The sequence below is a fragment of the Neopsephotus bourkii genome, unplaced genomic scaffold (assembly GCF_033783945.1).
Source record: "Neopsephotus bourkii isolate Nb327-2 ecotype Australia unplaced genomic scaffold, CSIRO-AGI_Nbou_v1 NB_107, whole genome shotgun sequence".
Taxonomy (NCBI): domain Eukaryota; kingdom Metazoa; phylum Chordata; class Aves; order Psittaciformes; family Psittacidae; genus Neopsephotus; species Neopsephotus bourkii.
Genome location: NW_026900624.1, coordinates 4,797,446 through 4,823,992, shown reverse-complemented (window position 1 = coordinate 4,823,992; position 26,547 = coordinate 4,797,446). Strand labels below are relative to the sequence as shown.

At 40.7% G+C, this 26,547-nt stretch overlaps 1 protein-coding gene across 2 annotated transcripts in view; it reads right to left on the bottom strand.

The window, feature by feature from the left end:
* LRP6 (LDL receptor related protein 6) overlaps positions 1 to 26,547 on the bottom strand; it is a 127,602-nt gene that overhangs the window by 18,735 nt on the left and 82,320 nt on the right. For both annotated transcript variants that reach the window (XM_061358490.1, XM_061358499.1), the window contains exons 8-15: positions 18,673 to 18,889; positions 16,999 to 17,288; positions 14,052 to 14,278; positions 11,371 to 11,555; positions 9,275 to 9,601; positions 5,524 to 5,726; positions 3,514 to 3,725; positions 3,137 to 3,327 (exon numbers count right to left, since the gene is read on the bottom strand). In XM_061358490.1, coding sequence (XP_061214474.1) covers positions 3,137 to 3,327; positions 3,514 to 3,725; positions 5,524 to 5,726; positions 9,275 to 9,601; positions 11,371 to 11,555; positions 14,052 to 14,278; positions 16,999 to 17,288; positions 18,673 to 18,889 — 1,852 coding nt within the window. The remainder of the gene's footprint in view (positions 1 to 3,136; positions 3,328 to 3,513; positions 3,726 to 5,523; positions 5,727 to 9,274; positions 9,602 to 11,370; positions 11,556 to 14,051; positions 14,279 to 16,998; positions 17,289 to 18,672; positions 18,890 to 26,547) is intronic.

The window sequence follows — 26,547 nt, the reverse complement described above, 5'->3', positions numbered from 1 at the left end:
CAAGAATGTTTTTCTGGCTTGTTGAGAATTTCATCAACAATGTGTCAGTGATGATGTCCTACAACTTCAGCTGTGAAAAGTGCTTTTATCTCCATCTCCCTAAAAGCATACAGAGCTCAGAAGTTAAGTAATCTTCCAAATATTTAGCAAGTGGTAACATCTAAAGCAGAACAGGGAAATTCAAATATTAATCCTAAGACAGACTGGGCTCTCACCCACCACTTTGGAACAACACCAGCAATGATCTGATTAAGAAAAGATGTTGACGGATTCTGAAGGAGGCTATACCCAGACTGATGGAGAAATTAACAGACTGAGTGATGTAAGTTAAACTAAATAACTACAACCATCTATTAACACCCAAGAACATGACTCACGGCATAGGGAAAAGGTAAGAAACAGCAGCCTGCATCTTGAGCAGAAGAAAAAGTAAGCTGGGAATAGGCAAAAATGCAAAGATGACAGGAAAGAATATAATTGAGACTAAGACCTTGACCTACCCAAATGGAGTCTGTACATGCCCTGCTCTTGTCATGCTTATGTCAATCAGAATGGCATTTTGCAGTATGCTCCTAAAGCTCTGAAGCTTAAAATAGTCACTCCCTTAATGTCTTAATCTTTCTTTTTAACATTTGTGACCAAGTGTAACTGACTATTTCTCACTAAACCGAGACACTGAAATCCCTCCTTCCATAAAACAACAATAAAATCCAAAGCTGGCCCATCAGGGTGCTAGTCCCCTTTATTGGTAATGTCAGATGAAAGAGAGATGTGATTAAGAGGAGCTTTGTCTCCTGGCATCACCATTCTCTTTCCAGCAATACCTTTCAAGACTTAAAAACCAACCAAATAAATACAAAAAAACAGGGCACATCCACAGCTCATTCTATTTCCACATAAAAATTACTTAATTCCAGAATCATTAGACATTTCCAAATCACACTGATTATTCTGGAATAGAGGAACTAATTTCCAAATAGTTTCCATGGTAGGGAGCTAATTCCAGTCATCTTTTCATAAACAACCCCTTAATCATGTGAAGAATCTGGTTAGCTTCAATAGGATCTCCCATTTGGGCAGCATAACCAAGTCCGAACTGCATGCCTGAAGGACAGGGAGGAAGAGAAGTACTGCATCACGTAAAAGGCATTCTAGGTCTCCTCCTCTTTCTGGGTACTGGCATCTACAGAGCTGACAGAGAAAGAGATTGTGCATGTTTTTAAGAAGTTAACATGCAGAAAATTCACTCTGCCGGTCAAAAAAAGCCTATTAATCAGCATTCCTAAGCACAGGAATGCATCTCAGCAGTTAGCAACTTATGGTGGTGATTATAGCAATCTATTTGTGGTGCAAATGCTAAAAAGCAAGAGAGGTTTTGGAATGTTTTTTCAAGTTCTTCGAAAATATGGTGAGCTTTTACCACACAACATTGGTGATCCAAGAGCCACATCTTCAGGAAAAAAAAAACAAACAACCCACAAAACACACAAAACAAACCTCAAATCAAAATCAAAGCAACAAAACCACCACAAACAAAACCCAAAGCAGACTCATTAAAACCAGACAGAATTAGAATTTTTGTCTCATCTCCTCCTCTGATGTCCTAATTTTGGCAGATAACACAAACCGAGAAACTAAGCATGTGTGAGGTTCTGCTGCCCATTACTCATACACACCCTGGATCTGGGATAGCATAGAACATACCAAGATACACCCTACAGCATCTTTTTCAGAATAATTCACTAAGGTTATGTCCTGTGTTTTAAACTAGTGAACAATCAGGATACCACAGTTCAGCAGTGACCCTTAACCTTTCAGTGACACACCACATGAATCACTGAGAAAAAAATACTACCTTTCTCAGCCTCAATTCCAACCATCTAGAGAAACAGAAATGTTTTCCTAAATAAAAGCTCATTGTAGCAATTAAATAAAAGGCTGAAAATCACAGAGGTGTCAACCGGATTACATGCTGCTACTCTGAATGAAGGTATCGTGTCATCAGTGTAAGATATTCGTACAAACTACCATACTCTTGTTCAGTTTTCAAACTCATGCACAGACTGCGAAGTGAGTTATTTCCTTATACAGGTATTTATGCTTCTGATAGTAGAAAACACTCAGTTGAAGTACAAGGACATGCACTATTCAAACTGGGGATGGACTTGCTGCAGAGGAAGAAATTCTGCACTGCCCTCCACAAGCAGCAGTGGGAGGGGGGCATATACCCCACCACCTAACAGAAAAGGGTAAGTGTGTGCTCAGAACATCCTGTCACTCCCAGCAGCAACATCCAGCCCAATTCGTATCACAACAAATTAATTCTGAAGCCACATGAACCAGCTAAGCTGTGACATCTCAGTTTCACCCAACTTGATTGCATGGTCTTCTCTCTTCTCTTGCTCCAGTTCTGGTTGCTTTCTGGACTCTTCCCCAAACCAACTCAGCTTTCCAAAAGAACAGAATACTGTTCTCTATTTCTCTTGTTTTCTGTATATTATTGTTAAGTTATTGTTTTGCTTATGTGGTTAAGGGTTAAGTGAGCTGGATCAACTCACAAAGGAGGTCAGATGAGCAGCATAACCAACCTTAGGGAACAGGCAAAGAGAATTACATAGCTGCAAGAGGGAGTTTTTTGCCTTTTGAGAACAGAGAGCTGTTCGATCTGCTCTATCCTTCACACATCATTTCACCCTAAATGACAGGTACAGAAGTGACCTGCACACTTGCTGCTTTAACTCTGCAGGAGAGATTTTCCACTAACAGGAAACTTTCCTCTGATTGACAGATTACCACACCAAAACTGGTGCCTTTAAAAACAACCCTCTCCCTCCCCTTTCCAAAACTGCTGCAATTTATTTGTGAACTGACTTTGGGAAACCACACGAAGGTCTTGCAGCGAGAAACTGAAGTAAATAGCATGTGTAGTAATTAATAATGCAAATCATAGATAGAGGCATGAGACTGTAAAGGCACGCTGCATGAATCATGCACATTCCCTGGCTGGGAATTTAGGGAGTGATTAGAATCACAGTACAGACTGTTTATAGTAGGAAGGAAAAGAAGACACCTTTCCCTGCATTCCCCCACACCCACACCACACAAATGAATCACTGAATTAAAAGTGCTACTCTACCTGAAAGGTCACTGCTTTCAATTCTCCGCAGGTCTGAATCAGCCCAGAACAACTTGCCTAGCTGGCTGTCAATAGCTAAGGCTATGGGCTTGCTCAAACCACTGAAGAAAAGGACCTCTCGTTCTGTTCCATCCAATGCTGCCCGCTCTATTTTAGGAGACCTTTCTTGTAGGTTGGTGAAATACATGTACCTGGAATAGAAACGATTAGAGGAAAAAAAGTTTATTGGATCTTTCTACAGTTATACTATATGACCAAGACACATTAACAAATAACATTTTTATTCCAACAAAGAGAAATCAACGTGCAGCAAGAAAACAATCTGATTCTCAAGACCTTCAGCCTGAATTGTTGCACTTTGTATTTCATCTACATACCCTTTCTCTGGGTTCACCACAATAGCCCTGGGCCTATCTTGATCTCCTTTGAGCACTACCCCCATGGGTCTCCCATCCAGGCGTGTCACATTGATCACATTAGTAGCTTCACAGGTCCAGTAGATATAGCGACTGTAGATGTCAATGCTCAGGTCATAAGGCTGCATATCTAGGTTCTGATTGGGAACTGGACTTGTCACAACAGTGAGGCTCTACAAAGGAAAGAAAAACAACCCACAGAAGAGCATTTAATCTGATCTAACGTGAGCAATTTTATTTTGCTATGGATGCACCACATCAAACTGCTTCTCAGAAAAAGGAGGTGGCCAAAATACTATCATAAAGTAAGGAGACACCCAGCTCCAGTTGCCCCACCAACACGTCTGATCAGATATAGACACTTAGTCCTGACGGTCTGTTGTAATTGCAAGCATGTAAATTGGTTGCGGGTCATAAGACTTCGCAATTTTAACCAGTAAGTCCAAACTGCATTTCTTCTTGCCTTCCTGACAACTCTTTTAAGTTTGGCTTGGATAGACCCAAACCCAGCACACATTTAGCTCTGAACTGAAATACATAACCGCTATTTCCCAATGCTGCAGCTGAACAAATGAAAACACAGGCAAAGTGAGGCCAGACAGCACTTGAAATGCTTGCCTTGCTCTTCTCCACCATCACTGTCATCATACTAAGGGGACATAAGGATGAATAATAAATGGGAAGGTAACTCTGCCAACAGAGAGAAAGGACATCAAGCCACCACAGTGACTGTAGAGCATTTCCAGCTGACACCTTTCTGCTTCAAAGTTCTTGCCTTCTACTGGCACAGGCTTCTGGAGCTCATGTGCCTTTCTTTCCTTTTTTTTAAATTTATTATTTTTAAAGAAAGAACTTGCTTGTCTCCTGTAGGGAAAGCTGAACTGAACTGACATCTTCTGTGGGCTCTTCAAAAAACCTGAAGAGGAGGGATAACTCACAGAACACAGCCTCACATCATCCTTTTGGAGAACTTCGTGCTTTTGAGGTGAGCAGCCTCCACCCTCTCAACCCCAAATTAAACTTCACCAGAAAATTTGCCTAACTTTATTTAGCTTGTCACTTCTTTGAAAGGGTTTGCCTACATGTCTTACATTTGTTTATTCTGCTGAAGCTGGCAAAAGCCTTGTGCCTTTGACTAGCTTTGGGTGTTAAATTATGTAAATATTCCAAAATTAAAATGGATGCTAAATTAAGAGTCAATGTTGAAGGGCCTTCAGCAGGATCCAACTGCCACCACACCTACCACCAGAAAGCATATTCTCTTGCAAATTAAACTGAATATAGCACCTATGTGTTGTTCACCTTTATCTTCTGCTCCTCCCCATTCAAAAACTCAGGGAGAAAAAAATCTATTTTAAAATGTGAAAACGCATAATCAGTCATGGCTCACAATTAACCTCACTAAACCTGCACCACCTTTTGCCCTACTCCACCTTTTCTGTATTCCCCATTGAATGCGTTTTCCCAAGCCTGCTACTATCTCTCTTATAGGTCACTAGTCTCCATCTCCTTGCTCAGGTTAACAACTCTCCTCCTACCTCCACCAGAACCTGGGAGGCTTCAGACACAGCCATGTGCCAGTCCCACCCTCTTCTTTTTAGTCAATGCCTCTGCACCCTGCTCATTTGCAACTCTTCCTTCTCTCTCACACACACTCCATTTCTCCCAAGAACCTTCCCTTCCATGTTCTATTTCTCTTAGATAGGGGCTTCCAAGCCCCCAGCCAAAACACAAAACTGAACAAATAATGCAAAAATATCTTTAAGTTGCCCTTATTTTTCCATTTTTTATTTCTTGCTGTACCTCTCAAACTACTGGCTGAGGACTCCAAAAAGTCCAGATGTCACTTGTTTTGCCAAGTGACAGCCAGTAACCTGCAGGAAGTCCGTGTATCTAAATTATTCATGTACAATTGTTGTGTATAGGGCATGCTTTCCTCATCTTTTAGTAATTCCATCACCCGCAGGATACCTGGCTGCCATCTTCCTGTGCCTTCCGGATGATGTTCTGCCGCGAATCAATCCAGTACAGATGCTTATCCAGGGGGTCGTAATCAATGGCTCGAACATTCCTGAGACTATGGATAGGGAGTATGATATCTGGACTCTGCTGCTCATCTATCACCATGCGATTAATTGCATTCTTCTGGCTGAACAGCAGGAAGGTTGTAGGAGCTTGATGGGATTGAAAAAAAGAGGAGCATGGAAGGGTTACATAGCAGTAATGTTGGGTATTTGCAGGTTCAAAAAAGACAACTATGTATAACCAGACAGTACCTACTATTTCATTCCCCTTCTTCTTTGCCAATAAAGAAAAAAAAAAATCAAGACAAAACATTAAAATCCTAACCTCTGATCAGTTTGGAAAGCCTTCCAAATGACCTCTTTTTACTATAAACGTCTGAACATGTATGTGACAGGCAAAGATAATTTTGTGAGTTACAGGACTAACAAATGTGAAGACTTCTGTCAAAATCACCTCAAAGAAGAATGGTCAACCACGTCTTTCAAAGAATTGTCATTTTCTTTCTAATGGGGGTCTAGTGAAATGCAGTTCCACTATCAGAAGTTGAACCTTTTTCTAGGTATACTTCTACTTGCAGAGGAAGCTGAGCGAAAGCCGGCACTGGTTCCTTATTTTGAGGTCCCAGGGAAGACAGACTGCCATTAGAGTAGTTCAATTCTGTTCCCACAAACCCTTTTCCTGCCTGCACTGGAATGGAACAACTAATTCACACAAAAATCTGTTAGGTCCATTCAAGCCTCCATTTTGGAAGAAAAATCTATTCACTCTTCTCAAATTTAGCTTATTTCCAGGTGCTCATCTGGAAATGCTAACCTGCAGCTGGAAAAAAACCCAACCCTGATGCTCCACTGCAGCTGTCCAGGCACCCAGCAAAAACTTCCTGTACAAATGATTGGGGTTTTTTTCTTAGAAATATCATCAAACATCAGAAAATAAGACTTCTCTACCCCATATGGCTGTAGTTTACCGGCCATATCTTACACAGTCAGTGCACAAGGCGTTTAATACATCGTTAGAAATTATCCCTGTATTACATTACTGGGTCAGGAATCAGAGTAGGTTGTTAAAGCATTTTCCCTTTTCACAGCATTCTTTTCAATAATGGTCTGCCTGGAGCCACTGCTGTGCAAGACGGCACAAGAGCCAGCAGCCAGAAATGCAGTATGCAGCCTCCCTGAAGTTTGTACAATCAATTCTCTATAGCATAAGTCTGGAGAGATTAGCAGTGGGCCACTGCGCTCATTCAATCCAGCCTGTAAAACAGGTAAGGCAGCACCTGGGAAAGGGGAGTAGGCTAAAATCTTCCAAAGAATATCATCACCTTGCTTTGTTATTTTATGCATACGCTTTGAACATTTATTCAGGCTGCTGAAAAAAAGTAAAGTAAAGGGAGCGGGGGGGGGGGGAGTCTCCTTGGTAACTAACACTCAGTCCTAACATCCTATAACAATCAGGCCTAATTTGCTTTCTGGAAAACCTGAGTTTCCCCTCCAAGCATTTCTCCAATAATTTAAGCCTCCTTCTACTTTGCTCTAAACTGCAGAAGAAAGCACAAAAATGGCAAAGCAAGGTTTATATGAACGTGTACAGCAAAATATTGGATTTGGAAAACATCAGCATTCTTACCAAGCAGTTAAGTGAGTACTGGAGGGGGGAAAAAAGCTTAAGATAAAACAGTGCAGGTAAACATATCATCTTAAGCATCTAAAATTCTTTCCACTTTTCCCCAGAGGCACCCTCTCACTGTCTGAGATTGCCTGGCTTCCAACTTTGAATTGATGGCTCATTATAAAAAGCAACAGCAGAATTTCCTCCCTTGAGTCCCCACATCTCTGAAACAGTATCAATTTCAGAAATCCCTTCTCAGTTTTCATCATGCTCCCTCCCAGTGTTCACATATTTAAACTATATTTTTGGCAGGCAAATGTCCAACGAGCACATCTCCCCTGTAACGCTGCCTTCAAACTTTGTGACACGTGGTAGGTCTGATGAAATCTGTTACCCTTCCCACACTTCTGAGCAGTGTGTCCTTCCCGTAATTAAAAGAATCTATGCCCACATGAGCACAGCGATCTAGATGGGAGGAACTGGCCTCCAGACAGGGCTTAGGCTATTAACATGTTCAGGAGTACATAGGCAAGTAAAACAGGCAAGCGAAAGTTAAAATGATCCATGCTCCAATTACAGTGGCCAAGAAAAAAAATTAAATTATATGCAGAGAAGCCCAAGTCTCCAATTACCTACAAATGAGAAGTTGGAAAGTTCCCAGGTTTGACCATGGCAGAAGGAAAACTCCTAATACCTCATGAATGGCCCTGAACTGTACCGTGAGGAATTGGTTCTATTTGCTTACAACGCATTTGCTGTATTTTTCTCCTTCCTTTGTTTCCAAGGGCATTTTTACAAGGAAACATGACCTTTGATCATTTTGCTACTTATTCTCTGCTGGAAGTCAAATTTCTCCACCTACAAAATCACAGTCATCACCAGAGAGGTGCCAGCATGTCTTGTAACTTGCAGGAAGGTGTGAACATGTCAGAGTACAATAATCCAGTTGTCATGCAAGCGCCCCTTCTAATAACAAAAGGAAAGGAGGAGTACAGGAAACACTGGGGAGTGGAAAAGCAGAGTTTTCTGAAGACCAAGATTTAAAAAGAAAATGCCATGAGGTGGCATTCATGGAACAAGCTGCCCTGCTTTTGGCTTTAAAACAACAGTTGGATGTCTCTACTCATGCATAATGTGGATGAGATATAATCTGTCTCTCTGCACCATGAATCTCTTCACCCACTGACTAATCTGAATGACACCAGTGGAAATCAGCCATCCAACATGTCTGCCAAAATTATGAGCTTCACTGGCAGCCAGTTATTGAGAGATGGATAAATTATTTGGTTAGAAACTAATTACGCACAGCCTCAGGGGCCTTGTGGTTCATTTTCTGCACAATAAAGAAAAATAGGGCTAGGCTGCACTAAGATCAGAAATCTGAAATCTGAAGTGCTGGGGAGGCCATGAAGCCATTCTCTGCTCACTAAGGAAGAAACACTTCTAGGGGTATGAGAGTGGCCCACCTCAGAATCTCATCAGCCAGCAAACATATAGAATTAAATCTTCACCACTCAAAGACTACACAAAGTTCAGAGTATAGACTAAAGCATCACATATCCTTTATGTCAGGCAAAATTAGAAATAAATAAGCAGATAAACAAGCAAGCAAGCACTTGAGGAGGGTTTGACATACACAAAACCAAAAGCACTTTGAGCTTTCCCATTTACACAGATTTAGCTGAGTCACTGTAAAGGTTCACTTACAGCAACTCCTATTTTACGGTGATACTGGTAGGTTGCAAGACTAATTTTGTTTTGGTGCTTTCAATGCCCTATGTTCTCTTAAAAGTCAGTAGGATTTTAGTGTTGCAAAATCACATTTTAAAAGGCATGTTTTTATCGAGATCTTTATCTAGCCATATATCCTGCTTCCTATGGAGGAAGAGAAAGTAAGGAATCAAAAATATTTCAAGTACCTGTACATGCTTAACGTTACATATCAAAACTAGCTTTAACTTGGCCTATTAGCAAACAAGCTTCACTATCTCACAAAAAAACGAGACTCTTCTTTCCTCCAAGTACAACGCTTGCATCTGCTATCAAACATATCTGCTTTTCTGTTTTATTTTCATTCATTATGGCTTACCACTGCAAGTCCTGTTGTCGGAGTTCAAGGAATAGTGAGCTGGGCAGCCACAGACAAAACCACTGACAGGGACTGCCAAGCACAAGTGAGAGCAGTGACCGTTGCTAGAGGCACATTCATTCCAGCCTGCCTGCCTGGAGGAATGGAAGACCAAGATATCCATAACGTAATCCAAATGCCCTTGGATGATAGTCCGGTTCTGGCCACTGGTCTTGTTGGCTCGTTCAATGCTACGCCGGCTCCAGTCTGTCCAGTAAATGTAATCCTGATACTGAGTCAAGCCAAATGGGTGAGGCAAGTCATCAGCTATAATCTCACGGTCAAGTCCTGTTTCCAAAAGGAATGGAGAGAAAAAGCAGAATTAAATGGGGACAAACACCATGCTATTTAATGTTGCTGGACATGTTCCCTGTACAGAAAGGTTAACACATACACAGTTTAGTTACTATTTCATTATTACAAAAGTAAATTATAAAGTAATGTACAATATTCAAAAGAGCATTCTGAAGTGTCAGAGCCTATCACAGGAACGTGCTAATCCTGCTTGTGATTCACAGAAGAGAATGTATTTTTCTGGAGAAAAAAATGTCTGTTTAGAAAATGATCAGGGTTCTTAAAGACTCTGTCTTTCTCCTCTTCCCTGAAGCAAACAGAATGCCTCTGAAGGAGATGCAGGATCCTGACACTACAGTCCCAGTTCAGCATCTCTCACACCACGTTTGGGTCCCTGCCTGCTGTTTACAGAGAGAATTTTTACGAGCTTAATAAAATTCTACATTGTATTATGAGAAAAATTAAATGCACAACATTAAACTAACCAGTCTCTAGAATGCAGTTAACAGGAAGGAGCAGTCAGAAACTCAAGGTAGGAAACCGTCAATTGTGCATGGCATGGAAATGCTAACAGACCTTAAGGAGCAGGACATGGCAGGGGGTGAGGGGGAATTATTTCAACCGTGTTATTTCAAACCGCTTCATTACCACAGAATGTCCTGCTGTCTAGTCACAGAAATTAAGCGGGAGATTACAAAGCAAGAAGCCATTCCCTCTTTGCACTGAGAAGACAAGGGTGCACAGCCCCACACTCTGCTGTCACAGGCCACAGGCAAAGGGAAAATGAAATTCTAATGCCATGTCCAGTTCTATGGTGCACAAGGGAATGCTGGGCCAGCCTCAACAGCACACCAAAATACAGGATAAGCTGAAGAAAAGCTGTTTTATTACATATAATTCTTATAATGCATTTCCCTGGTTTTAGGTTTTTCTAGCTTTGTTCCAGTCTTGCAAATGTACTGCTTTTAAGTAAACTAACTCCTTTAGCCTTAAATATTGGCTAGTGATGACACTTATCTAAATAAATTGGCACACAACAAGGCACTCTACTCTTGCAGGTGCCAAGAAGTTAAAAACAGATACTGTGCAAGCCTGAGAGGGCTTGGGTCCTCAGTACACTACCCTAGGACAATGAAAGAATAAAATATTCCATATCCATTTAGCTGTAATGCCCAGTTTATAAAACCATCACATAGACCCCAGCATGAGTGAACCTCCCTCCTCTCCAGTGACTAGCAGAAGCCAGAAAAAGTTCCTTAGTGTGCAGGATTCTTGGGGTGGGGGGGACGGACGACATGCCTGAAACCTGAAGATACCAATAAAGACTAAAATCCAAACTGTATTAAATTACATTGTGAAATATATCCAATAAACTGTTGTTATCTTGGCTTTCTCTCTACCTTTCTACAGATGATGAAGTGTTTGTTATGTATTTGCCAGTGCTCTTCAGAGCAGCAAAATAAGGCTCTCCAAAACACTTAAAGTTGACAGCTTTGTCCTACATATAACTGAAAACACGTACAGCTTGTAGAATTTTAATTTTGTGAGGAACTGTATCACCTACAAGAAAATCGAGGTCTCGCTAAATGCTCTGTTGCATAAACATCAATTATAGAAGCAAATGTTAAAGGCATGTGAGTCTGGAAAAACCTATTTTTGTCTTAAGACTTGTACCTCTGCATTATTTAAGCAATAATTTGACACAGGGAACTGCAAAAAGGCAGCAGCATCCCCATTATGCAGCCCAGAGCTCTGGGTCTTACCTAGCATGTTGGAGGATTCTATCAGGTTGGTATCAAGGTCAGTCCAGTACAGTCGTCGTTTAGCATAATCAATAGTTAGGCCATTAGCACGTCCCACATTGGGCACCAAAGTAGTCCGCTCACTGCCATCCATAGCTGCTCGATCAATCTTTGGCTTACCACCCCATTCAGTCCAGTACATGAACCTGATTAAAAGGGAAAAAGGGAAAAAAAAAAAAAAACACCCAAATTTATTCCAAAGGAGAACTCAAGGTGAGAAACACAACAAAAATCCTTAGAAAGACAAGGAGAAAACCAAGAGCTGTAAATTCAAGCATTTATTAAGCCCATTACACTAAATTATTTTTTCCAAACGCTAGCAAGGAAATGAATCAAGTTTCCTCAAAATGCTTCCAACATTAGTTTTTCCACTTGGGGCTGGATTTTCACCAGCAAGCTCTGTATGAAAGCACTTCAATCTTAACTAATCCATGCACATCAGTTAAGAGGTAAAAGGCTGACAGTTGGACACATTCATTTATACCTAGTTATTCAGCAAAATATTTTTTATGATGCTTGGCTTCCGTTCCTATTCAGTTGTGCATCAAATGAAGGAACACAGAAAGGTAGGTATGCAAGGGCCTTTTGTTAATAGGTGCCACTGCTCATCTCCATACAACTAAGTCCATCAGCCATGTAACAGTGTGTTATGTTACAGCCAAGGCCAGAAGAACACAAACCTGTATTGCATTTCCACTGGAGCAAAAGTACAACCTATCACATACTCACAGGCCACCTTATGCCTCATTTGGCAGAAGCACGGACTTGTACATGTTTACGTTTTCTTCAGGCACTGCAGAGCAGGCTGTATATTTGACATTTGGTGGCTAGTCAGTACCCTTCTTCCAAAATGTAAAGCCAACACCATTTTAAAAACAAGCAAGACATACCTAGCCAAAGGTCACACCTTTCTGCATTAATACCTCTACTAACAAACACCTATAAAATGCTTTTAATTTCAACCAACCACACATGGGGAAGGATGCTTCAGAAACTGTCAATCAAGAGGGAGCTATCCTTTAGACACCAGAAATATCCGTACATTTTTCTCCAAAATTTTGCAAGAATTTTGCGCATAAATTCTGAAAATTGCACACACAGAATGGACCTGTTCAAACTGCCCCCATGGTAGTAATGCCATGAGAAGGTCCGTATAAAGTACAACAACATAGCTCAGCTGTACAACAGAAATAGGCGTTTGGACTCAAAACTGAAGTCTCTTTTTTCCTAGTCTGTGGTGAAGAGACAAAGCACTGAATTATAATACTCCTTGGAAACATCATAGAATGGTTTGGGATGGAAAGGACCCTAAAGCTCAGACAGTTCCAACTCCTCTGCTATGGGCAGGGACACCTTCCACTAGACTAAGCTGCTCGAAGCCCCGTCCAACTTGGCCTTGAACACTGCCAGGGATAGGGCATTCACAACTTCCTTGGGCAACCTCTTCCAGTGCCTTACTACTCTCAGAGCTCACACTAAAGGATTTGTTCCTTGTATCTAACCTGAACTTCCCCTGTTTAAGTTTTAGCCCATTACCCCTTGCTCCTATCACTACAGTCCCTGATGAAGAATATAACCCTAACCCCTGATAAAAGAAAATAACATTATTCCAAGTGAAAACTAGAGTAACTGGATCTAACAATCTGGTGGTCTCAGATACCTTCTGACATACTTGTCCAGACAACCCTTGGCATGTCAGGGCTGAAGCCCGCATCTGTGTCCCAGTGGGGCAGAACTCATTTACACTAATCACTGCAACAGTTGCCAACACCTTGTTGAGATGAAGCAGGAGGAATGTGTTCACAGTTCTCTGCACTGCTGTAACTCCTGCCCTGTCACTGGAAACTGTGATAATTTCGTAACACTCAAAAATGAAGTTCTCTCATTTGTAAAATAATAATAGTACAATGTTGGTAAAACCTCAAAAAGGTTTTGCAGTAATTAATGTCAAATGAGCATTTCATGGAAGCAGAGCTATTTCAGAAGCTAAATAAATAGTTTTGCCTTGTCAAGCCTCGCTCCTTCCTCCCTCCCCCTGCTCAGTGCCCTACTTTGCTATTACATTTGAATCCAACTGAGAAGTTTCTTCTCAGGAAATCCTTCATTTTGGGGATAGGTGGGTATAATTGTTTCCACTTGTTCTTTGTCCTTGCTTCCCTTGTCCATACTGACTAAAAAGGCCCCCTTATCTGAAGAAACAAACACCTTCCTTATTCTCAGACAATAAGCTTCACTCCCCCACGCTCAGATTAAATCATTTAATACCTTTATTGGACCCTAACTTGTGATAAAAAGGATCCTCATTTTTAAAAGGATAAATATTTTCTTTTCAATGCTATAGTCCTTTTCTAATTAATGAATTCCATAAACCTAAAGCTACTTTGATTCTGTGGTTAATTAAATAACTAAATATAAATCCCTTTTTAATGAGCTCCTCTGATTTTTTTTTTTAGCCTTCTTAATGATTATTCAGGACATTAGGAGCGTATTCCTCCAGCCTTCATACTTTAAATTACCAGGTTGTATTCCCCAGCTCAGTTCTCTCAGGATTTACATGCAGTGCCTAACTAACATGCCCTAGAGGAAGTATTACGATGCTGTTTTTCACCATTCATAAACATAAAATTAAATCAGCAAGTTACCCCTCAGCAGGGTCCAATGCTAATGCCCGAGGACTGTCGAGATCTTTCCACACCAGCACTTGGCGATGCTGTCCATCCAGCTTTGACACTTCTATACGATTTGTACCAGTATCAGCCCAATACAAGTTCTTCCCCAGCCAATCTACAGCCATCCCTTCTGGGTAATCCAAGCCAAACTCCACAACATGTTCCAGTGCGCTGCCATTCATAAATGCTCTGCTGATGGTCTGAAGGGATACAAAGATACAGGCAAATTAGAAATTTTACCAGCCTGTCATTGGGCTGGTTGCTTTCTTTGTTGCATTTTAAACACTTTCAGATTTTAGGCATCTCATAGGAAAGACGATCTTACAATATGCTACTTATTTGCAAGGCCAACAATGCTGCTATTCAGAGGTAACAATTTACTGTACTCTATGAATGTATTCTGTGTCAATTACAATAGCGTTTCACTGGGAAATAAATGGATAACTAGTCTGGTTCAATTAAGCAGTCTACATGCCAAAGTGACCTTAATAACTCAGTGCCAGCTTCGAGGGGGAAATATTCTGGCTCTCCCAGGACTATACAAAAGCATCGATGTTATAGCACTGAGTGTTATTTAAAGCAGCCTAATGAAAAACTTCAGGTCAGAACAGCAAATAAAACAATCTAACAACTGATTAGCTCACTAGCACAAGTCCTTCAGTACTGATGGTTTAATTTAATTTCACTAAGTATAATTTCTTCTTGGTCTTTTTATTCAAAAGACTTCTTTTAATTCTAGCCATCATGGATCAGCCTGTGGCAACAAATACAGACAGAATTACATTTTAATAATACATCAGAATTTAGACATTCCCTGGTTTACTATGACCACTTATAAGCCTGAAAGCAAAAACATTAGAATGGTATAAAAGTCTTTTTGGCAAACATGGGCTTCCTTTCTGTGCCCTTAATATTACCCTCCACACAGGCTTCTCATACCCATAATCCATCAGAAGTTAACACAAAGACCAGCTTGGATGCTACCTGCAAATTTATGTCGGTTTGTGACAGTACACAGCAGGGAAGTTTGTATCTCAGTCTTCATCTGTATCACCCTTAAAAATTGATCAGATCATTTCTTCCTTGTATTTCAAACATAGCTCAAATTAATACCATACCTAAAGAGTTCAGCCAAGTCACCTCTCTCAAGCTTACTAAAACTCTGTGGTTTAAACTTTTATGATTCTTCAGTTACAAAAGCCCATGAGTTATTGGCACAGATCTCAATCCAAATGCAGAAAACTTTCATTAAAAACTGATTTTTGTTGCTGACAATTCGGAATCCATCTACAATCCAGGAAAAACAAAGGGAATAACTACTCACTGATAACAGAGATAATAGACAATGGACATATTTCTGTCACTGCATTAACCACCACATTTAAACACCTACTTTAACCTTTTCTGATTTGTTAGTTGAGACCCCAGACATGTTTTACAAAGGCTGTGATTCATAATACATCTCATGTGCAGTAACTACACAAGTTAATGGATAAGCAAGTCCCATTTTCACTTCCTGACCCAAGACAAGGCTTCCTCTACTAACCATATCTGGCAAAACATCTGTGATTCCTCCTGCCATATGGCATTCTTCTCAGCTTTCTGCCATAAAAACGTAATTTTTGCAAACTAATCCTTTATGTGAAAATGTATAGATTACATTTAAATGATGCGGTGGGTTGAACCTGGCTGGATGCCAAGTGCCTGCCAAAGCTGCTCAATCACACTCCCCCTCCTCAGCTGGACAGGGGAGAGAAAATATAATGAAAGACTCTTGGGTTGAGATAAGGACACGGAGAGATCATCACTCAGCAATTACCGTCACTGGCAAAACAGACTGGCCTTGGAGAAAACTGATTTATTACCAATCAGATCAGAACAGCATAATGAGAAATAAAACAGAATCTTAAAACACTTTCCCCCTACCCCTCCTTTCTTCCTAGACTTCACTTCCTACTTTCTCTACCTCTTCCCCCACAGTTGCAGGGGGGTGTGAAATGGGGCTGTGGTCAGTTCATACACATTATCTCTGCTGCTCTGTCCTCCTCACAGGAAGGACTATTCATGCTCTTCCTCTGCTCCAGCATGGGGTCCCTCCCGTTGGAGACAGTCCTCCACAAACTTCTCTGAGTCCTTCCCACAGGCTGCAGTTCTTCACTAACTGCTCCAGTGTGAGTCCCTTCCTTCAGGAAAACACTGTTCCAGCATGGATCCCCAATGGAGTCACAAGTTCTGCCAGCAAACCTGCTCCAGTGTGGACTCCTCTTCCCATGGGGCCAAAGGTCCTGACAGAAGCCTGCTCCAATCCAGGCTTCCCTGGGGGTCACAGCATCCCCTTGCTCATGCACGGGGTTCTGCAGGTGGAATGTGTTCCACTGTGGACTTGCGTGGGCTGCAAGGGCACAGCTGCCTCACCATGTTCTGTGCCACAGGCTGCAAGAGAATCTCTGCTCCACCACCTGGAGTACCTCCTCCCCTCCTTCTTCACTGACCCTGGTGTCTGCAGGGCTGTTTTGCTCACATTCTGATTCCCCTCTCCTCTGGCTGCCATTTATTGTGCTGCAGTTCCCTTTCCCCTTCTTAAATGTTATCCCAGAGGCACTACCACCATCACTGATGGGCTCAGCCTTGACCAGCAGCCAGTGTGTCTCAGAGCTGCTGGTATTGGCTTTATCAGACACAGGGAAAGCTTCTAAAAGGTCTCACAAAGCCACTCCTGTAGCTCCCTGCTACCAAAACCTTGCCGTACAAACCCAATACAAATGATATATAGGAGAGAATGCTGTTAGTATTACAATGCATGCCATTCTTAGAACACGCTCTTTTACTTATCCTTGAATCTTGTAAATCACCCTGTCAATCCATTCTTAAGTATCTCAAGAACCTTGCAACTTAACAGCCAATACAGAATAGTCTCTACCTTCAGTGAAATGTCAGTCCAGTAAATTCGATTGTCTGTCACGTCAAAATCCAGAGCAGAAGCTTCCTTGACCCCAGTGAGTGGAATAGCAACGTTGTTGTTGTTTGTTTCTAAGGAGATTCGTCTGATATCTGCTCTCCGAGAAAACAGCAGGAAAGCTTCTGGGACGATGCAGGTCTTCATATCATTGATGAGCTCTAAGCCTATGGGGCAAGCGCAGCGAAGGCCTTGTGGTCTGTACAGACACAGATGGCTGCAGCCGCCGTTGTCCTCTGCACAAGGGTTTGTACCTAAGCAAGCAACGAAAGCAAAACCAATCATTAGAAACTGACTTCAGTTGGAAGATGAAGCCAGTCTTCATATGCATCAACAACACTATGAGTCCTTAAGGAAATACACAGAATCATAGAATAGTTAGGGTTGGAAAGGATGTATTGTTTTTTACCTTTTATTCTCTGAATGAAGTAATTTTTATTCATTTCCTGTAATCCTTTGGACAGCTGTTACTCTACTTGGCTGGAAAGACAGTGCTTGTTTTCCTGACCCCATGAAATAAACCCAGCATGAGGGAAAGGGATCTGGACTCCAACAGCTACTGGTGTTCCTGATTCACAGCACAGGCACTGAATGGACATTAAATATCTAAGTAAACGAGTATATGTTTCACTGCCTTTTGCAGTACACTGATCCAGTTACGTACCCCAATTGTGTTCCTAGAGATGAAAAATTTGCAGATCTATTTTCACATCCGTTCAACAGTCTCTTCTCCCCAGGATGCTAGAAAAGCAGCTATTTGCCATACTAACTTGTGTACCTGCCCATGCTGGAAATCCACCTACTAAGAGAGGCCTAGCACTACCAAATTCGATTACCCACACAGCTGGAAAGAGATCTGCTTTTAAAGCTCATGTACCTTAGGGCACCTTGTTAACACGGCAGCAAGGATACACCTCAATTATGTTTGACTGTTTTCCTGAGGTACAATCCAGGCATGGCAACAAGAAGCTGCAAGCCTTATTCATGTACCCAGATATTCAAGGAATATGATGAGTCCTGTGATGCTGCAGTTACACCACTACCGGTGTTTGGGTAGCCAACAACAGCCAATTTAAAGCTAGATCCTCCTTTATCGCACTACAGACACTCCAGGGCAGAAAGTACTTCAACTTATTTTTAAAGATGATTTTGCAGTATTAATGCGAAAAGTACTGAACAGAGCAAAACTGGCTCATTCTTAGCTTTCTCATACTAGGAGCATGTGTCCAGATTGCAAAATGAAAAGCTGCTACAGTTGCAGTTTCATAAACAGCTGGGCTAATCGAATAGCTGGCTGTTACAAAGAGAAGTTCTCATTTTCCATGATCCTTCTCCCCATACTGGACCCAGGGTTGTTCAGACCTATGAGCTGCACCAATTCCCTAAGCAGCAGAAAATTACCCATTCTGGGGGGTGCCTGGTTGTTTTCCAGCTTGATGTTCTTCCAAGTTAGAGAACTGAAGCACCTCACAAAAGGCCTACCCCTATCCCATCAAACTGCAGCCTGCAGTTATCCTGCAATAGATCTGAATTCTGCCCATTCCTGAAAACATAACTTGGTAGAAAGCAGTACCTGCAGAAGAGCACTGCTGAAATTTTCTAGTTCATTTTACTTGCCTGATTAGCAGCCTTACTCACCTATTATCTGGTAGACGTTTGTAGCTTTCAGGCCCATCAGATCAGGCAGCTGATCGATGATGATCTCTCTCTCCGCTGTGCGCTTATGCACACGTTCAATACTGCGCCTTTGCCAGTCTGTCCAATAAACATAGTCTCCCAACAATGTGAATCCAAAGATATGAGGCAGCTTGTCCTCCACCAGAATTCGTCTCCCAGTTCCATCAGCATTCATGACCTATAGATATACACAAACTTATTACACATACAGAATAAATCTGTTTAGCAGAGATTGATTAACTAGCCTCTCCACACTTAAGACTTCAAATTAAAAAATAACCTCCTGGTCATTAAAATGCTATCAATGTTGCACAGGGGCCTAGTAAAAAACCAAAACTATTTCAACAGGTACTTATTCTAAAAGCCACGGAGGATTCCTCATGTATAAGGTTAGTTTCGTAAGCAGAGCATAATGTGAAATTATGACACAACATTCCTTATATTTGCTGTAGGAACTAATGTTATATGTGCCTGTTAAGATGTTGTCTCTCTCGTTTCTGACTTGTCTCTTGGTTTGGTTTTAAATGGGAGACACTGTTTTACACAAATAAAGACAGGCTTACAACGTCAAGGAGTCCTGGCTTAGCATCTTGTAGTCCACAGCCCCTCCCAAGTGAGCTTTGCCCAAATTACAGACAGCAGTAAGAGGAGGCACTACATAAATTCTGGGGCAAACAGTCAAGAGGACCTACAGATTTTGTTTGTATTCCCAAATCTGAACAAAGAACCAGTTCTACATTCTTCTAAATTAAGTTCAGTATTTTCTGTGCTAGAAGGAACAGTAATAGTCTGTAAATAATTGCATGCCTTTGATCAAGACACTGGAATTTACTGTGCCATTTTTCTCTACTGCTAAAAAGAAGTAATACCCAAGTTCCTCAAAAAGGCAGTGAAAGGATTAATTAAGCATATGTATGCATGTTCAAGTGATCAAGTACCTTATGAATGTCAAGTATTATTATTAAAAGTACCATACTGACAGGAGTGAAGAGAGTCCTATGTTTTAAGCATAAAAATGATTCAGTACCGCAATTTTATAGAAAAGTTCCTTGTAAGGTATTTCTGCTTGTTTCAAGTTTACAGCATGTAAAAAATAAACCCCAATTTTAATAAACCACAATCTTAATATAAAAACTTCCCAAAGCAGTGGGATTCACAAAATTCAAGGCAGCACACCAATCCCTGAAACATTACATCATCCTTCCCACTACCCAAGAATGTTCCAAGTTAAAGACTGGAAAAAAAAAGTGACTTATTAAATCACTATTTTCAAATCTCACTCATTTGCCTTGTGGAATTAAGATAGCATAGACAAGTCTGTATCATTTCCCATTATTCTCATGGCTGAAACCCAAAGACTTGTGCAACGACAACCTTGAGGATCAACTCTGGCTAGAGGGATGATGTCTTGCGGTCAGAAGAATTTCCTACCTCATGAGAAACGAGAAGGGTAGTTTGGAGCAACTCCTACCTTTTGTCTACCCAAGCACAGATGGGGAGGGAGGAAGGAAAGGTACAGAGAAACAGAACTGAAACCCGTAGCTTTCTCAGCAAACAGTATAATGTGCACATTAGCAAAATGTATTAAGTTCACTGAAAAAGTGGAAGAAAATGCTATAATCTTCACAATAATTCAAGATCGCCTTAAAACTATTCCCTGTCATAAACTTCCTGACATTATTGCATTTACTCTCAGGATGTTAGAAAGGGAAACAAATCCTTATGTGCACATGAAAGGGGGTCTGCATACTTGCTGGTTTGCAGCAATAACCTTTACATTTACTTTTTTTACGAAATCTCATGATTACTCTGTGGAATTGGCTTACCAAAAAAATCTTCAGTCTAGTAGCATACACCGCACATTTCCACAAATGCACTAATGCACACGCATCACAAAAGTAAGATGAGCATTACTTGCTGAAACATTTTTGTTTTTTTCCCTGCATTCTCACCGAGGTGCTTTAGAAAGTCAAGCATGGTACTTGCAGCTTCACTTTGTATTATGGTGCATTTACCATCCTAAAGCTGTAACTTACGTCCTTTACACTGATAACTAAATCTAAACATAGCTTTTCCTATCACAGACTGTTTAGCTGGGCTCAGAGCCCAGCATAATTGCCTAATTCCTGGACTTCCTTTTGAAAACAGCCCTGCTATTGCATTTATTCTACTTCAGAAAATCCAGCATCTGCTGGCTCTCTCAATTACTAGCAGCATGATTCCTACACTCTGTTTTGATAAATGATGCTGCTAAACAACAGACTAATGTCTAACTTTAGCACCAGGGACACAAATTTAACATCTATAAAATAAACTGTGAGTTACAGTCCTTAAGCCCACCATTCCTTCAAGGAACTGTCACCAGGCAAAACCGGACATCCCCTTTTGTCTACCACCCCCTTTTCTAACCGTTACACAGTAATTTTACATTTCTGTGATGATTTGTTTCCCCTCCCCCTTAAGCTACAGAGATAAGCCATTTGCTTGCAGCTAATTAATACATGGCAATTAGTGCCTGCTAAGCAGACCAAAAAGATACACAGAATGGATGGATGTGGCAAAAAAACCCCACACAGTAATAAACAGTAAAACATCACTACCACAAAGCAGTATATCTTTAGATACTATGCTTTTTGCCTTGTACTTACAAAAGGAAGAAAATTCTACATTTAAGGCAGTGCTTTAACTACCGGCAAAGAGATTTAGTTGGAAAGTGTATGATGCAGGATGAACTTTCTTTGGCAAACTTTTGGGGAGCTGTTCAAATAAATTCCTCTTATACTGGAAGAAAGTCAGGAAAAGAGAAGGTAGGACTTAAGGATTAAATATCTGCTTTTAATTAATTTTTGCTTTGCCACATACAGGTTATTTTGAAAGACAGTTTAATGTCACCTAGACAAAACAGGTGCCTATCTGTAAGTACTTACACATACCTGACATCCTACTCCCACTACAGTCTTACCTGGGCACGTGTGTGCAATATTACTTAGTACAAACATCTGCTCACTAGCAGCCAGGTACTACAATATGGATAGTTCCATGGCACCACATTGTCTACACTCATTTTGGCCATATTTTAGAAGATTTGGACAGTATTTCATCAATACTACAGAACCAAACACTCTGATGTAAGGCAGAAGTGGCAAGGGTTAGGGTCATCACAGGGAAGCCTGCCTCACAGAATCCCCCCTAAAAAAACCTCTACCTTCTGCTGCTATGAAGCAGGGTCTCCCTTTATGCTGCTTTTAACCACAATGTGGTGTGGGTTTCACATTTTGAGGCCATTCTGAATACTGCAAACCACAGTGAGAATATAGACTACAACAGGAAACAGATGTGGTGCAACCACAAACACTATCTTTAGTGAAATAGTGAGTAGTTCTATGGAAAAAAAAAAGTAGTACAAAAATTAAATGGCCTCAGAAAAAATACGAGATACCCTGCCTGTAGGAGAAGGGCTTTGCTTATCCTAGAACAATAATGAATGCAAACCTATGGTCTCGTGAAAATACAGCTTACTCAAAATAAATGAATTAATCCTGAAAATGTGGTTGCAGTTTAAGATGCTGCACTTAATGGTCAGCAGGAACAATAAAATAACAACTTTGAAGCATTACTTCTATTTTAAAAGTTACACACTGGATTGCACAGTGAAATATTCTAAGGGTCTTCCTTGCTGTCAGATACCCTGGATTCAATTCACTCTTGAATACCAGTAATAACTGTGATAAATAGGCTAACACAGTGAATTTCAATTAATTTTTGATAATCTGGGATTTGAATGCACAGTAGTTTACACTTGTCATTTGACTGGTTTAAGTCTAGAGCCCAATTATTATACCCATCCCACTTGTGGAAAAACTCTCTCTCTCCCTCTCTGGTGAGAGCTTGTGCTAGAACCCTGGCAAAGCTATGCAGACTAGTAGTCAGCTCAGGTCTGGTGGACTAAAGCCAGCGCAGGCTAGACAGATGTACACTACTAACTCGTATTCACAGCACTGAGGAGATGCTAATAATATAAACCTTCTGACCCTATTAGGCCATACTTAGATCATTATCAAACATAAAGGCCAGGTCTACAAGGTACCAGAGAGCCTCAGGACTGACAACTCCCAGAGCAGAAGACAGCACGCAGCCCTGGAAAGAACACACTTGCCAATGTAAACCTGGGAGGCTGCCAGACAAACCTGGTATGACTTACTTGTAATTAAACCTAGTGCCATAAGCAGGGTGACAGTGTGCAAACCATAACCTTCCATCTTAAGTCACGAGCACTAGCCCACTCTCCCAGCCTGTCCAGGTCTCTCTGGAAGGCAGCTTTCCCTTCTGACATGCTCGCCTCACCACTTAGTTTAGCGTCATGAAGAAACTTGATGAGAGTGTTTTCAATCCCACTACCTGGATCATTTATGAAGACAGGACAAAGGGGAACGGCTTTAAACTGAATGAGGGTAGATTTCTGGTCAAATGGAAGGTGTCCCTGCCTGTGGCAGGAGGGTTCGAACTAGATGATCTTTAAGGTCACCTGAATCCAAACCATTCTATGATTCTATATTGAACAGCATGGGACCCAGTATCCATCCCTGAAGGACTCCATTTGTGACACCTGCCAGCTTGAGTAAAAAGCACCAGTCACCACCCTTCGAGCGCAGCCTGTAAGTCAGTTCTCTACCGATCTCACAGAGTATCCAATGAGTCCGTATCTTGATAGTTTGTCTAGGACAAGGCTGTGGGAAAATGCCAAGTGCTTTGCTGAAGGCCAGGTAAATAACATCCACTGCTGTCATATCAATAGGAAACATTTTGTTGTAGGAGGCTGGTCTGGCATTATATGCCCTTGGTAAGTCTGTGCTGGCTTTTCCCAATCACCTGCTTCATTTAGCTTGCAAGTTTCTAAAAGAACTCTTTCAGGGGCTGAAGTAAGTCTAATGGGCCTGTAGTTTCCTGGGTCCTCTTTTGGATGTAGTTATAAATAATGAGGGAGCAGGCTAAGTATCATGGATGCTAAGCTCTCTCTCAGGATGACTGCAACAGAGAAAGTCAATACACAATAAAGATTTATAAACAATGGCTTGTAACTCTGTATCTTCAGAGAATTGACACTTAGAAGAATTAAATAAACTTCTGTGATGGACTGAAAGCCCCCAGCTACACTACAAGATGTTGCCAGAACTTTATTAATTTCACAGACAGGCACATCAGTAAAACAAAACCCTCAAAACCAAACACAAACAACTTCCTCCTGTAAAATCCATAAACTGCCCTATTTTCATTTACAAACATCTTGCAACAAGATAACTTGATCCTAAGCCCTGATTTTTAAATTTGACAGCCAATTTTTGGACAAACAATAGAGACTCATCCATCTACTGGTTCCTGAACTTCAGCATCTTTACCAGTACCCACTTACTGATCCTCAAGAGAGGTCAGGATATCCCACTTAATATACAGAACCTCAATTGCCCTGCTCAATTACTACTGCTATCAATGCACCAGCTCTACAAAATTTCTAGCAGGGACCACAGCTGGAAATCATCTCTCCCCCGGACTCACAGTAAGGACACAATTGCAGCAGTTACCTTCCTTCTGAAAGGATAAGGAATAAGAGAGTGTTCTGACTTGGTGGCAGCGCTCTGCATGTCATGTGTCCCACAGATGCAGAACACAATAGCCTGTTTCTTTGGTATATGTTGAAATATACTCTCATATATATAGTTTATCTTAAAGCCTGGGAAAAAAAATCCCAGCCATTTGGCATGGACTTAAATAAAAGAAATGTCACAGAAAAAGAAAAGGTAAATTCCTGAGCAGTCCTTAAACTCTTGAGTTACTTTAACAACAAGCTGGGTTTCTTGCAGTGGTTTGAAAGACAGCAGAAAAGTATCAGAAAGCATTACCACCTTCACATTTCAACATGGTCACACTAACACACTCTAAGAATAGATACAATTAAAAATAAAATGATGATTTTCTTATGAGTTTGATCATTATCACCGATCTGCATAAGATCAATTCAAAGTAGTATTAATGTAAGACACCTGTGAAATACTGAATTCAACACATATATCCCAGATATTTCAACACAATCTTGAATGCAGCCTGCATTATACCTGAAATAGTTTAGGGACAGTCAAGGTTTAGGCTTAGTTACTTCAGCCCTAATTATCCTGTGATAAATACTTACATGCGGTGTTTGTTTAATACAATACATACTGACTCAGTTCACAAGACTACTAATCAAGGATATGCCTGTTCATCTTCCACCTAAATGCACATGAATCTTACTATATGAGAAAAGTGAAAAACACTCATTAAACTTCTTTGGTTAAGGGAAAAAAGAAAACTAGAGCAGCATGTCTCTTAAGAACTCTAAAAGAGAGCTAGAATGCCTTCCAAAGATTACATCAGCATTTTTTCAGGCAATGTTTGATAATTATGTATTATCAATTTTCTTCTTTAAGCAACATGAATGGAATGGACCAGAATGACTTTACTGTTACAGCTACAGTAATATCAAACAACTAACACATGTATCTTCCATAAAACAGCAGTGCTGAAGAGAAGAAAAAAGGAACACCTTGTCTAAATTTCCAGTTTTATCAGTCTTCCCCTCTAAAAGAGAAGTCCTGATCTACTATACTCTCTCTGAATAACTATCAAACTTTCAACTCAGCTTGCAGAAATTATTCTGTCAGTGTAATTAACTTGGTGTTAAAAGCATTTCCCTCTATTCCAAAATATCAAGGAATGTCAGATATGAAACAGGAAGCCATCTCTTCACTGCAGTGAAATCCTGAGAAATCAGCAGAAAGGATACCTGGAATTATATATTTGCTTCAGAAACCAACTGCCTCCAGCCAATTCCACAATTTCTTACTGTTGTTTTCTAATACTCATCACCAATTTCTAATTCAACAGTTCCCCAGCACCCTCAATTTCCTTTTCAGCTCTAATCATTTTCCCAAAGAATTCAAAATATAGTTTTCCTGAGTATGGATAATATTCCTAATAAGACTGCAGTGACGATAAATACATAAAAACAGATTAGAGAGTAATTTCATAAATACCCTTTCTACCATGCTACAGACACTGTTATAAGCTCATTTCTTTCACAATAGGACAACTTTCTCAGCTCCAGATCAATCAATTCCAACAGCAGAAATGTTTTCTCAGCGATGGAATTTAATTTTAGAAACAATTGTTTGGGTTTTCAATGAAACAGCTCAAGTCAGGTACAGTGACAAGAAGGCAAGGAAAGGAGTTTAACACCATTGTGACAATCAAATATGACATCTCCTAGGCAGTCTCATGCAATACAAAGACCCCCTGCATATGTAAAGAACGGTCTAAGACAAAAAATAGAGCTGAAATGATGAAGAGAATGAGAAAAAGAGGTTTTCACAGGAAAGGAAAAAAAAAAGAAAAAAAGAGGCTTCTCTGAGAAGATTGAGTGCTAAAACAGCTGAATAAAGATGCTTGGCTATGAAAATTGATTTTGGTACATCAATGGTGGAGTGGCAGAAGTCAAGAGTGTGTTCTGTTACATGGGCATAGGCTGTAGGAGTACAGAGGAAGCCAATTAGGTTGATCTTGCAACTTTCCTTTTGTCAACTAAGTCCTATGAGCAGCTGCACACATGCTTTGCAGGAAGCAAAGGAGACTAGCTAAGATCAACCTGAACCCTTGCAGTGGTCTGGGGGACAGTTTTACAAGATTTAAGTTCAGCAATACAACTTTTAATGCTCTTGCATATGGGCAAAAGCCTCTTGTTCTTTTGGTGGCAGTAAGCTATTAGATTCTACTGCTCCCTTTGCTAAATCACTTCAATTCCAAGTG